Source organism: Ailuropoda melanoleuca, chromosome 12 (assembly GCF_002007445.2).
Source record: "Ailuropoda melanoleuca isolate Jingjing chromosome 12, ASM200744v2, whole genome shotgun sequence".
NCBI classification, from domain to species: domain Eukaryota; kingdom Metazoa; phylum Chordata; class Mammalia; order Carnivora; family Ursidae; genus Ailuropoda; species Ailuropoda melanoleuca.
In genome coordinates, this window is record NC_048229.1 from 41,684,751 (window position 1) to 41,698,748 (window position 13,998).

Consider the following 13,998-nt stretch of genomic DNA (forward strand, 5'->3'; position numbering starts at 1 on the left):
ATGTACAGTGTGACAAATCCACGTATCCACATGGTTTTGTTTCTATATGTAACTCTTTGGTCTACCTAAAATGCATGTAAGAGTGACCAGTAAGCAAGGACGCTGGCATTTTTGCCCCCTGTGAAATGACACATCAACACAGTGGATGTTTATTTTTGGCTCACATTGCCGTCTGAGGCGGGCCCCGTTGCTGTCCTCCACCAGTGTCGGACCTGCTTCTGCTGCCTGACTTCTCTGCCCCTGTTGAGAGGGGAGAGAGAAAGCATGGCGAGCTTACATCCACTCTTAAAAGCCTTGCCTGGAAGCGGCACACGTCACTTCTGCTCATACTCCCTTTGGCGGGAGCCAGTCTCACGGGCCCACTGACTCCAGGGGGACAGGTGAGCACACGGCCAGGTCTCCGCCCAGGTGCCTCCGGGGAGGCTGGGGTTTAAGGCCGCGTGTTTGCGTGCGTGTGCGTGCACATGCGTGTGTTCTGTTTGGACCATTAGGCATATTCTGCCAACCGTCCCTGCCATCTGTTAACCTGTGTTGCCCTTTCCTCAGATGCTTACTGAGGACCCACTGTGTGCTCATCACTGTACCCAGCCTTGGGTATAGGGTGCCTTGGGCCTGTGTATATGACTTCACTTCAAGACCAGTGGGGTAAAAGGACACAGCCATATGCAAGAGTGAAAGCCATGAAGGGCATGTGTGTATGTCTGTGATTGGGGGTGGGGGGAAGGAGAGAGGAGAGGGCTCACCTAGGAAGGGCTTTTGATGTGAGAGAGAGGAGAGGCCACTGACAACCTCCTCCAGCCACCACCTCTGTCTGGGGCAGGCAGGTGGGCCGTGAGGGGGCCTGGTTGAAGGCTAGCAGGGCAGCCAGGTGGACTCAGGGAGGGGATGCAGGGTGGAGGGGCTGCAGCAATCCTGGTGCGAGAGGAGCCCAAGGGTGCTGGCAAGGGGACGGGGCTGAGGCTGAGGCTGGGGGCAGAGCCCAAAACAGTGCTCAGGGCAAGCTGGGCGGTATGGATGATCGCTGGAGAGGCCAGCATGGTAGATGGGAAAACACAGCTTCACAGTGCGTGACTCGCTCTGCCCCCTCCTCCGAGTTCTCAGGGCGTCTTGTAAGCTTGCTGGAGCTGAGTGGGTGATTTGGTTGCTTGTGTGGGTCCCCCTGGTGAGGCACTTCACGGTGTGTGCGGGGAGAGGATCGAGAAGCCACGGGGCTTTTCTGGGCTCATGGCTGGACAGGAGGAGGGAGACGCAGACCCTCATCACGTAGCTGGTGCTTCTGCCTTGGAGCATGACTCCTCCAGGCCAGGAGCCAGGAGCGCGCCTCCAGGCCAGGCAGTTGACCAGAAATAGATCGCCATCTGCCAGGAGGAGGGCAAGGAGTTCCAGACTACCTTCGCTGCACAGCTCTCTGAAACAGTACTTCACACACGGAACAGTTCCTGCTGGCCGTCTGCTGGCTTCAGTTAGCAGTATTAGTACCAGAAAGAAAGAATATTTAACTTTGCATCAATGGGCAAAGAATAATTAAAATATAATTAAAAGCATGAATTCTTCTAATTATTGGCTTTATATAATGTGTATTTAAAAACAAGACATCTGTTAAGGCTTTCTTTTGAATCTATCCAGAAACCAAGAGTGGGTAGCATTTTAATTAAAAATGGATTATTTCAAAAACCATTTAATCACCCTGTCATCATAGGACTTAGACCTTATTAATTAGCTATCGATAAATAGGTTAAAGTTACCGAAAATTTTAATTCACGGGGGTTAGAGGAGTACTTTTAGGAACCGGCCGTGCATCTGCAGGAATTCAGGGGAAAGGCTCAGAGGACGAGAGTGAGTTCTTAAGTCACCTCACCTGTTCCCTGCGGACCCAGAGTGGACTTCCTGCAATGGGTTGGGGACAGGTGGGGAGGCCCTGGGGCCCTGGAGAGGGGAGCTCACTGTCCCGCGGTCACCCCACCCTGCCCCATGCTTGCGAGCGCCCCCCCACTGGCAGCACCGCCTCTTTTCAGGGCTGATCTTTCTATGGGACAGCGTGGGTGCCCTCTCCATTCATCATCTTAAGTGGATAAAGACTTTCAAAGTGATAAATAGCACTGCTGTTGTTCCTTCAGCCAAGTGTGTCTAAAATAACGTTTGGAGTTGTGAGCGGGGACGCGAAGGCTCGTTAGGAGAGGGTCTTTGGTGGCCCACGCTAAGTAGCCAGGATGCTGCCATGAAATGCAAGCACGTGCAGGGCGGAGAGAGTTGTTGCCACCAAGGGCCCGCCCAGGCCTGCCGGACGCTGTCTGGGTCTCCTTCCATTGACAGGTTGCCTTTGACCTGGGCTTTGTAGCTCCCTGGAGCTTGGGAGAACATTCTCAAAGAGGATACGCTGTGTCTTAGGTACCTGGGGCAGCACTCACCTGGTGAGGCAGCCGTGGTTCTCGCTTCTTGCAGGCGGCTGGGATCCCAGGCTGCAGCGACACAGCTCTCCTGGGTCCTCCAGCCTCGAGGTGGCCCCCGGCCTCCGGCTGCACCCTGACCCCCCAGGGGACCAGTTCCTACATTTCATGTCCTGTGTTTAGAATACCTAGAATGGTTTACATGTACGCGTCTGGGCCTGGCTGGTGTCAGAGCCTTGAGCAGAGGGTCATTGGGAGGGAAAATGTGGACACGGGACCCAGAAGGTGACTCAGAAGAGGAGAACCCCAGAGAGCTGGCCAGAGCTGGAGCTGGGATGCGGAGAGCCAGCCGACGCTTTGGACCACCCCTTTACAGAGGCATTGACCTAAAACGGTGCTTTCCAGAGAAAGTTCTATCTGAAACACCCAATTTGTGAAATACTTTTAAGATGATGAGGCTGAGGGGCGCCTGGGTGGCACAGCGGTTAAGCGTCTGCCTTCGGCTCAGGGCGTGATCCCGGCGTTACGGAATCGAGCCCCACATCAGGCTCTTCTGCTATGAGCCTGCTTCTTCCTCTCCCACTCCCCCTGCTTGTGTTCCCTCTCTCGCTGGCTGTCTCTATCTCTGTCGAATAAATAAATAAAATTTAAAAAAAAAAGATGATGAGGCTGAGAAAGAAATTTGATGTTTGGAAATAAGGTAGCCCTGGGCTCTGTAGAAATAAGACAGACACACTGGAGGGATTCGAAGAACAGAGACAGCCCTCTCTTCCTGTAGAAGGAATGATGGGGGGATCGTGGCCGGGCCGCGCAGAGTGGAATCCGGGACCCTCATGCTCTGCAGGATTGGTGTTCAGCAAGCACCTTTGTGGTGAAGGAGTCCAAGTTTTGCTTCTTCCACGGATGGTGGGAGGAATTTGCGGTGTGGGGCCTTGGGGCAAGTGGTGCCAGCAAGGACACCGCAGGCGGGGTGGGGTGGCCACCAGGCACCTGAGGTGCTGTACACCCAGGGACCCACGTGGGCATTTGGGAGAGTCCTTGCCCTGAACAGGCGCTGTTGAATGACCTGGCTTTATGACGAGCTATTAAGTAAGGAAGATGGAAACTTTGCCAAGTAAGGCTCCAGCCAGGATTCGGGCTAAAGGAAAGCACTTCCACGTCTTCACTCAGTGGCAGAGCTGAGCGGCGTGGTAAGAACTTGGCATCTGCTTGTCTGAGGCCCTTCGCAGCCAGATTTGCTGGAGGTGGCATCGTCTCCCCAGACCCCTCTACATTCCGGGTGCTAAGGACAGAGGGGCCGTTTGGCATTTGCCCTGAGGGTCCACACCGGCCCGGTGTCTGAGGCTGCTGAGCCAGGGATAGGAGCAAGGGAGGGGGGTACAGGAAAGAATCCAGATTCTGTTTGAGTGCCTCCCACCAGCTGTTTCCCGAAGACAGGCAGGTGCTCTCTGGAGGCCGGGGGCTTCTGGACCAAGGTACTCAGAACCAAAATAAACAGGTTCTTCTTCAGAGACACCTTAGAGCAGGATCACCTAGCATCAGTCACATGACACCCTCACACCACCTGCCAAAGCTTTGTCCCACATGTAGTATTATTTGCTTATAGTTTCTTTACTTTTTTTTTCTTTAACTGTTCTTTAAAAGAAAGCTTTATATCCCTGTCATGAGTGAAACACAGTATAATTTGCTGTAAATGGAATGGAACACTTCAAAGTAAATAGCTAATGCATAGAACATGTGTATCGGTGTACCCCATAATGTCATGTCATGGACTTCTGTCATGCTTCGGGAAATACTAGCTGAAGGAGAGCCCCCCACCCGCATTGCTCTTCCAGAAGGCTCCCCTCGTACCAGCTTCCTTCCCCGACACCTTCCTGGGGAGGGGGGAGGAAGGGGCGCAGGCATCCTTGGGAGGGAACGTAGCCTCTGGATTGTGTCAAACAAGAATTATTGCCCTCCACCCCTTCCTGGTCATACATTGATCCTCTATGGGTGATTCCTAGGGTGGCCTGGTGCATTTTTTAAAGTTGGGGGGGTGGTTTTGGTTTGGGGCCAAGAAGGCTGTGATTATCGAAATCGGCCAGGGTGCTGAGATTGGGTCAGATGTGAGCAGATGGTGATCTCGGATGAAGGCACATTATTGTCAGTGGTGCCTGTGTTTACACAGCTCTCCCCAGGCCTCCCAAAGCTGGGGCCCCCTCACTCGTTCAAGAGCATCAGCCCCAAAAGTGTCTGGACTCACAGATCTAGAATTTTCCACCTGCGCCACAGGCTCCAGGTTTTGTCCTCCTGTATATTGTCACCATTCTGGCCACCGGTCAGCCCTGCCCTTCTTGTCTGCAGCTCCTGCCCTTCTTTCAGGCAATCGGCAAAGAAGGTGCTGCGGAGGGTCAGAATGGGCCAGCTGCTTGCTACCTAGATGATGGTCGAATCCACTAGCTAGTGGCCTTCATGTACAAATCCCTTAAGGATCAATAAGAGAAAGACGAACATTCATTTTTCTAAAAAATGAAACAGGCCACTCAGAAAGGAAGAAATGTGAGGACGTAGACACGTAAACTTGCCAGTTAATCAGTGAAACAATAAAATACTTCTTTGTTTTGCCTGCCAGATTCGCAGTCCAGCGGGCAGGCAGGCCCCATGGTGCACCGCTCAGGACGCTGAAAATCCTTATGAACCTTTTTGGGGTCTGTTTGGCAGGAGAGGCCCTGAGACTCAAGATGTGCATGTAATTCTCCTTCTAGGAATTTAGTCCAGAGACAGGGAAAGGCATATGGCCACGGGTGTCCATCATAACACGGAGGTGGAAGCAACCTACATATTCAACTGCGTGGAATTGGGGAAGTAAATTACAGGCTGTGGTACTGCCCACGCAACCATGTACTACTCAGTCACTCAACAGAAATGTACGGAGAGGCGTCAGTGGGCCAGGCACTATTCTGGGCTCTGGGGACACTCGAGTAAGCAAAATAGACAAAACCCCAGCCCAATGGAGGTGAGAAATGATGCATGGATGGATGAATGGATGGATGGATGGATGGATGGATGGATGGATGGATGGATAAAAGTCAGATGGTGAGGGTTAGAGGGGAGGGAGTACTTTATCAAGGGAGCTAGGGACAGGTGTCCCTGAGAAGGGGACATTGGAGGAGGGGACATTGGAGGAGAGTCCTGAAGGAGAGAGCAAGCTATGGATCTCTGGGACAGACATTCCAGGCAGAGAGAAGGGGGCTCCTCTGGTGGCCCTGCGGGGGGGAGCTTGCCCAGGGGTCCCAGCAGCAGCAGGAAGGCAGATGGAGAAGAGACAGGGAAATGAGAGGGGAGTGGGCTGCTCCCAGGAAGCCAGGATGCTGAGCTCCTACTTAAATCATCAAAGGAACCCTCTGTAGGGGACGAGGACAGAAGCAGGGAGAGCAGCTACACCACTGTCACCATCGACCTGCAAGAGAAGAAGATGGTCGGCACCAGCGTTGGCGGGGAGAAGTGGTGAGATTCTGGACAGAGTGACCCCAAAGCACAAACATAGTATAGACCTGTGTCTGTGAACAAGGGACCATGATGTGGCTTTAGCAAGAACCTTCCCTAAAGTGTCCCAGGACTGGTCCAGGACTGGATGGGGGGACTTTTGAGTTTCGTTGGGCCCCGTGCACAGGTGTGAAGTCAGAGTTAGGAGCCAGTGAGTAAATGGATACAGCTGCCTGCAAAGCCTGGTGTTACCTGCTAAAGCTGAACCGACACCAAATCCGGTGATACAGCATTTCCAGCCCCAGCATATGCTCAGTGGAGATGCGTGCACACTGCCCCAGAAGACTGGACGAGAGTGTCCACAGCACCCCTGTTCACGATAGCCGCTGTCTGGAAACCGCCGGAATGTTCAGCAGCAAGACCAGTGGAGCCAGCGGAACGCAACCAACAAAGAGAAGGAGCAGCGACGGCTACCTGCCACTGCGCGGGTCTCACGGGCATCAACGGGAGCGGCAGAAGCAACCCCACAGAGACAGCCTGGCCCTGCCGTTTGAGTCCCTTTACGTAAAGGTCACAAGGAGGCAGAAGGCATGTGCGGTGTTGGAAGTCAGGCGGCCCCACAGAGGGACGGCGGGCTGGGAGGGGCCTCGCGTGCGGACGCACGGGAGCACTCACCCTGTGGCAGGTCACCGTGCTGGGTCCCTGCGGTGTAGTCATCTTCTGTATGCACATCGACTCCAGTCAAAAAGTGGCTTCGGAAAAGGTTTTTATTATTTTACTATACAACTCGTTATTATTTATAAAAATCTGTGTTTATGCATTCAAAAAAATGCCTGGAAGGATGTTCAACAACATATTTGACAGCGGTTATCTCTGGGGGATAAGATTATGGGTGCAGTTTTTTTCCTTTGTGTAGAGAATTTCAAAATCTTTTCCATATATATATATATGATTTGCATTTATTAGCCGTCTGACGCGGTCAGGGCTTAGTCCCGTCGCTGATACTGAAGAACTTGGAAATTCAACCTAATCAGGCATGTCAAGAATAAAGAGGAATATTTGTTAATTGAATGTCATGTTATGTCCTCAGTTATGCTTAATACAAGATAGGCAATTTAGAATTCCCAATTATCCAATTAAAATGCTAATTATCTCGTACCTTGATAACGCTGCTCTTGGGGAGAGAGTGAGAGGCTTCTCTCTGGTGCTCCTCGTCTTTCTGCCGTGACCCTGTCTTTGCTGCCGCCCTTGCCTCCGGTTGGTGGAGTCTTCCCTTGCAGGGCTTCTGCGTCCCAGGGGCTTCTTCTAGAGTCCCCCTGCTCCTGCGTTCCACCCGCCCACCTGGGGGTCCCCTCCCAGCATAGCTGGCCTTGGCCTGGGAGTGGATGGGGCCCTGGAAGGTGTGGTGTAAGGGTCAGAAGGGGGGTATCAGGGTCAGAAACCCTGCGGGGACTCCAGCTCAAACAGCGATTCAGTGGGTTCCCTGAACCCATCACGCCACCGCTCCAAGCCACAGATTCCTCATCCGCAAAGTCTGTGGTCTGTGTCCCTGGTGGTGCCGAGTCTTGCCAGCTGTGCTGTGAGCTCTGGTTTTATTAATAATGCACGTGCGGGTTTAGTCCACATCAGTCCCTTCTCGGTGACAGACTATGTGAAAGCTACTTGCTCATTTAAAACACCCTTGAGCCTGAGTGGTGGCTCTCGAGCTTTCTCTGTGTCTTTCCCCACTGGGGGACCTGGGGAAGGAGCGGGACAGGCAGCCTCTCGGTTCACCACCACCCAGTCCGGACCCCGCCATTCAGGAGCCCCACGAGAACTCGGTTACAGGAGCTGGGGCTCTCCCCGGGAACTTGGGCAGAGCCCGGCCAGGTTGGGTGGCTGGAACCGCCCTTTGCGGCAGTGATTACCAGGCCAGAATGGGGGCTCTTCTGCTGGGTGCTTTCTGATGACATCTGATCACCCCAGAAGAAATGAGTGGAACAGCATCCACCCTTCCCTGGAAATTCAAAAATAATGTGCTACATGCTTCTGGTTCCCTGGGAAAGCTGTTCTCCTGCTGCTGACTCCTCGCAGAGACCCCTCCTCGGGGCCTGGACCCGACTCCTCTCTGGCTGCTGTCTCTACTTCAGGGAAAGCAGGGAAAGCAGGGAACACTCCACTCACCTCCAGGTGAGTCTCAGGGCTCCTCCCTGTGGGACTGGGGTGTTTCTCACTATCAGGAATTTTCTTTCAGTAAGTACTCAAGTCTTCAAAAGGTCTATCACATTCATTACGTAGTTGTCATTTATAGCCAAAAAATAAGGGTAGTTAAATAGAATAAATGTGAATCAAAAGTAACCCAGTGCAGTGATAACTGCACAGAACATAGTTCTGTTCTAGCCCCAAAACATCACGAGACACCCCCACTCCCTCCTTTCTCACCACTCAAGGCCCTGGCACTTCCCTAAGGAGGTGAGACTTCCAGAGGCAGCTGAGATGCCCTGTGTCAGGGGACGCCCGCGTGTGCAACTGTCCTCGGCATGTGTCCACCTGTACGTGGGGCTGCAGGGCACCCGTGGGGAGCCCGGCTGCACTGGACCGTATGGGCACCAGGGTCCAGGCCACGGAGGGATTCTGTTTGGCTTTAAAGGACAAGAGACTCTTCGTCCAAGCCCGGCCTCCCTCGAGGGGTCCTTGCTGTGTGCACTCCCTTTGAGGCCCCTGAACAATGACAGTGGTGACAATTGACGTGTCTTGTACATAGTGCCCAGTGTGTGGCAGGCATTGTTATACGTGCTTTCTATGTATCGTATCACATAAATGATACAGCAGCTCTGTGGGAGGTACTGTTATCCCATCTTACAGAAGAGGAAACTGAGGCACGGACAGGCCATACGGTTGGTAAGTGGCAGAGCTAGGATTTGGCTTCAGTGTCATCACTGAGCGGTGCCCTGGGACATTAGGCATGTGGCCCTGAGCAAGGGTGACAGGGCATGCACAGTGTGGAGAACCCGCAGGCCTGAGCGCGTGGGGGGCAGCCACAAGGAACCTGCCTCTGCCAGGAGAGAACGTGGGGACCCACCTCGGACCCCAGTAACAGTGGGTGTGGGCTGCACCTGGCCCAGGAGGACCCTGCATTTAGCTTGGAGTGCCTTGGCCGCACACAGAATCCTGTGTCCTAACCACTCACTCTCCTAGGCCCGCAGCTCAGCCGAGTGGCCAGCCCACCTTCCCTTCCATGCTCCTGCTCCTGGCTCGGCCTCCCAGGAACCGCTGTGCATTAGGGCCCCACCCGGGAGGGGGCTGTGCACCCCTGCTCCCCTTCCCGGCTGGTCTGTCTGCCAGTGCTCATGCTTGTGCTAATAGCTCGCTGACGCCGGCCACCCCGGGCAGCCCTTCTGCCATTATCTTGGGCAGCTAATGCATTTTTATAGGGCCGTGGCTATCTCCCCATCGGGTGATAAACCGCAGAGGGCAGGAGCTGGGCCGTGAGCCCAGGAAGGCTCCATGGGCTGGATGTACGGGCCCCAGGGGAGGCCCGCAGTGCTGTCCCTGGAGACACCGTTCCTGCAGATCCGGGCCTCGGCATCTGCTCTCCCTGCCCCATTCGTCATCCCCAGGCACTGACAAATGGGCCTGCCCCTCTGTCGCTGCCAGCTCCGTCCACCTCGTTATTCACAGCACAGACTCTCTCCCAGGTTACTGAAAGGTTCTCACCGATGCCTGGAGACAAAGCATTTTCCACTTGTGTCTTGCTTGGGAGAAATTTATAGGCAAGGAGTATAAATTTATAGTTAGAGGAATGGCCGTGCTGGGGGAGGGGGAGGAGCTTCAGGGACCACATTGTGGCAGGTGTGTGTATGAGACCCCTGCTTGCCTCTGCACATCGGGAAGCCACCTCCCCACTGCCAGGCCACGTGCCTGGTGCCTGGTCGGGTGCTCCCCATCCCATGCCCCACGCAGGCGAGCAGGAGGGAGCGGGGCAGGTAGGCCCCACAGGATACCGGCACACAGGGAGAGTCACGGATGGAAAGAGCGGGTGGAGGTGATCTCTGGGCTGCCGGCACTGCTGCCTGGCTTCCTGCCCCCATCTGCTGATGGATAGACTGGTCACTTCCAGAAGTTTTCACAGCGTCTACCTGTTGTGTTTTCATGCTCTGTGGTTAGGTGGCAATTATTTCATAGGTACGTGTAGTCTCTGACAGTTCTGTTATCAGAAGTCCTCGGGGGGCTCAGCCTGCTGCTGGCTGTGTCTGACAACTCTTGTGGACTGATTTTGGATTGTGAGTTCATCCTCAGTGTGTGTGTGTGTGTGTGTGTGTGTGTGTGTGTGTGTGTACATACGCATGCACGCAGACCCTGGCTGGCCTGGGCTGAGTCTGGCTGCCCAGTTGACTTTGTGTCGCCCCTGCTGGGGCCCCCAGTATCACCAGTCAGCAACATAGCTTCTGCTAATTTCTTGGTGTAGGAGTTTCCAAACCATGCAGGTAGTTCACGCTGGACCCTGAACTTGGCAGAGGACAGAGGGTGCATTCCGGCCCAGGCCGTAGCTGTACGGGAGGGTGGCGTCTCCATTCTCTTCTGCTACTTATGTCCCTGAGGCCTCGCCTCTGTCCCCACATGGCAGTGAAAGTCAAGGCCTCCAGCTTGCCAAGCCCGGCAGCTCCGTCTTCCTTCTGGCCCCACCTTCCTTCCTGTCCCACGAACGTGGCTCTGCGCACTATTTTTCACGTTGCATCTCTGAGTGCGGGGGGTGGGACGGTTTCCAGCCACGGAAAATCATCGTCTCCTCGGGGCTCCAGAGGGACCGATTGGTGTCTTCCAGCTGAATTTGGCTGTAGACTGTGTCTGTCAGGAGTTAGGCCTTTCTGGTTATGGGTCACCTGACCCTCCTCTCGTTCACAGTTTGCCGTATTTTCCGTTAAGTTCCAGAGCGGTCTTTATTAACTGCCCTTCCATCGCCGCCTTGGGCTGTGCGCTGTGTAGCCGGAACGGGTGCAGCTCTGACCGAGCGCCAACCAGGCTCCGCGGGAGCTTCGCATCACCCATGGGGCCCCAGTTTGGAGCACGCATTGCTCAACACCCCCTCCCCTGCCTTGAAAATCAGAAATGTGTGGGACTCGCATCTTTCCACTGGCCCCCTGACCATTGCATGTGTCCACAGCCCAGGCCCGAGGGCCCAGAGGCGTGTGAGCAGAAAACGTGGGCCTGTTGCCTTCGCCTGTTATTGCCACCAAAGCACCAGTTGGTGCTTGTGTCGTTTCAGAAAAGTTAATTTAAACCCAAATTAAATGCTCAAGTCCAATTTGAAGAACTTCAAGTCATTTTCAGCTCGAGTGACTTACCGGCCTATGGCGTTTCTCCTCTTCCTGTGGCTAGAAGCTGCCCCAGTGCCGGGCTGCAATACGCAGGTGAAAAGTGGGTCAGCCTTCGCCTAATCTAGTGCTTCTGTAAGCTGTGCCTTTTACCCTAAAGTGCTTTTTTCTTACGTGGAAGCCAGAGCGTGCCATGAAGGCTGTTTCTCCTGAGTAGAGGACACGGCAGGGAAATGCAGGCCGCTGAGACTGGCTGCAGAGGAGGGGAGCCGCCTACCCACCCCGTGTCCTCAGGCAGCTGCAGAATGTTCCCGGTTATTCATGTGTGCACACAGGCGGCACAGCTGTCCCGCTGCCTGGCCTTGCTGGCTGTTCCCACAGCCTGCAGTTGTCTGCCTGTCCCCGCCCCAGGAGAGGCCCACTGTCCCCAGTCTCTGGAGAACGGCCTGCTTCTGTCTGGACAGGGTTGGTCTTCCAAAGCCTTGTAGGGAAGCACCACAGCTCCATGGCGCGCCGGGCGTCCTCCCCTCACTGTGGTCTCGCTGTGCGGGGTCCCAGTGTCCGAGGCCCTGGTATCTAGGCTGGGAGCAGAGGGTGCCTGCTGGGGCTTGGCGCTGGAAGGCTGGTCCCAGGAAGGAACGGGCTGGGCTATAGCCACATGTGGGGCTGTGACTTGGTCTCGCTGCCCCCACGGTCTCTGGGACAGTTGGTGGCAGCCCCCAGAGTGCCCCTGCTGTGAATACAGGGCACTGATAAGGGGTGGGGGGAATGTGCGCCCTTCCTCGCCTCCCTGGCAGTTCCTGAAATCCTTTCTGTTGAGGAAATCGTTCACTCACAGATACCCAATTATCCTGGGAGGTTTGTGAAGCAAGTCTGGAAGCCGATTGAACGTAGCAGAACCCTTCCTGCATGACAACTACTTAATACCCAGTCATAACAATTACACGTTATTGGTGTTTACAGCGACTGTAAGATTAGACTCCTCCATACAGACGTTCCCCGAAACAGGCCTCAAGCGTGCAGGGCAGGCTCGCCACTCAGCATGCCCATGGGCTGCCTTGGTGTTCTGAGGACGGGGTGGGGGGGGGGCAGCGGCACAGCCCTGTCCTTGGGCCCCGCCCTGGTGGTCAGTGGGTGGGGTGCGGCCCCCTGGACCTGCTGCTCAGCCAGGGCTCCTGGGGGGCTGGGCCTGAGCTGTTGCCTAGGCCTCAGGGAGGGGGTGAGGCCTGGAGAGGCTGAGCTCTTTGAGTACAGAGCCCCCAGGTCCTGGGGCTTACGGTGGGGGTGGGGCAGGGTCAGAGCCTCCCAGAGCTCTTAGTAGCATGGCCCCCAGAGGGTTCAACACTCCTGATGTGTTGATGTGGCTGGTCTGGCCCATCAGCCCCTGTAGTCATCTGCAGGATGTGCCCCGGGCAGGCAGGGGGTAGGGCACAGGCCTTTGCCTCAGGTGGCTTACCCTCTGACCTTGGTTATACTCCTGGGTCTGCTGACATCCTGTGCACCTGCAGGTCTCACCAGGCTTTGGCTCTGGGCTCAGCCTGGGGGCTGATCCCTCTAGGATCTCATCTTTCCCTCCAGACTTTGCTCCTGGCCTCCCCTGCCCAGGGTGGGAGCTTGTCTAAGCCATTTGCTGCTTGGTCCGAGGAAGGAGAAGCAGGGCCTGTCCTCAGACCTGCCCCTCTCCACCCCCTCTGCCCACAACCAGAGACCACTCTGCCCAGCTTTTTCTCCGTGAGGGTCTGCCCCTCGACCCTGTCCTCCAGGCCAGTGCCCAGCAGCTCCTGCTCCTCTTTCCCTGTGCCCCTCCCCAGGGTCAGGCCCAGGGCCACCTGAGGCTCGGGGCCGGGAGAGCTCATGTCCCTCCTGGGCCATGTGTCCAGCCCCTCCTGGTGGGGTGGGTTGTGGCCAGTGGACAGCAGAGTCCCAGGGAGACACTCCCTCCAGCCCTGCAGAGGCAGTGGTGGCCCCTGCCCCAGCCCGTCTTCCCACAGGACCAGGGCTGACTTCCCGAGGGGCTGGGGGTGGGGCTGGGTGGCGCCGCTGCATGGGCGGTGGTGCCCTTCTCCAGTGTTGCTGCCTCTCCCCACTGGCCTCTGCTTCCGCACCCTGGGCTCCGGGCTGCAAGCCTTGCAGACCCACGCGGGGGAGCTCAGGTCTTGCTGCGGGCACAGCCGAGCAAGGCCTGGGCTGAGGATTTGGGGGGGGCAGGGGGCAGGGGGCGTGCTCTGGCAACTCTGCCCTGACGTCCTTTCTTCCCCTGCAGCCTCTTCGAGCACTACTGCTACTCCCGGGGGGGCATGCGCCACAGCTCCTACACCTGCATCTGCGGCAGGTAAGTGGGAATGACGGAGGGCGGAGGTTGTGGGAAGGTGAGGGGACCCCCCCCACCCCCTGGGCTTAGACACACCTACTCGCTACCATGCCCACAGCAGGGCCCACTGAAGCTCAGAAGTCATTCTCCCCTCCTCAGGCTCCCAGCCCGGCCTGCTCACTGCCAGGCCGTCCCTCGCCTTCTCTAGGGTGGCTTCTCCCCTGGGTGCAGGAGGCCGTGGTTTCGTGTCTGTGTGTGTAGCCGTCCGCATGGCTGTGTAGGGAACATCACGACCGTGGGTGGGTCTGGGTCTCTGTGGTGGGGCGTGTCCCCCCACATGTGGCACATTGAGACTGGGGCAGGGGGCTCTGTGTGCGTGTCACCTGCACCTGGGTGAGTGTGCTTGGAGGCCACGGGGTACAGATGACCCCAAGAATGGGGCAGTCCGTGGCTGTGAGTGTGCACGCCTGTGTGCGTGTCTGCGTGGCTGCGTGTGTCACTGTGGGTGTGTCTTTGAGGGGCACATCCTCCCCTCCCAGGC

General features: G+C 56.1%; 1 protein-coding gene across 1 annotated transcript in view; it reads left to right on the forward strand.

Moving 5' to 3' along the window:
- PEPD (peptidase D) overlaps nucleotides 1-13,998 on the forward strand; it is a 115,613-nt gene that overhangs the window by 75,211 nt on the left and 26,404 nt on the right. The window contains exon 10 of the mRNA XM_034672751.1: nucleotides 13,410-13,478. Within this exon, the coding sequence (XP_034528642.1) occupies nucleotides 13,410-13,478 (69 nt within the window). The remainder of the gene's footprint in view (nucleotides 1-13,409; nucleotides 13,479-13,998) is intronic.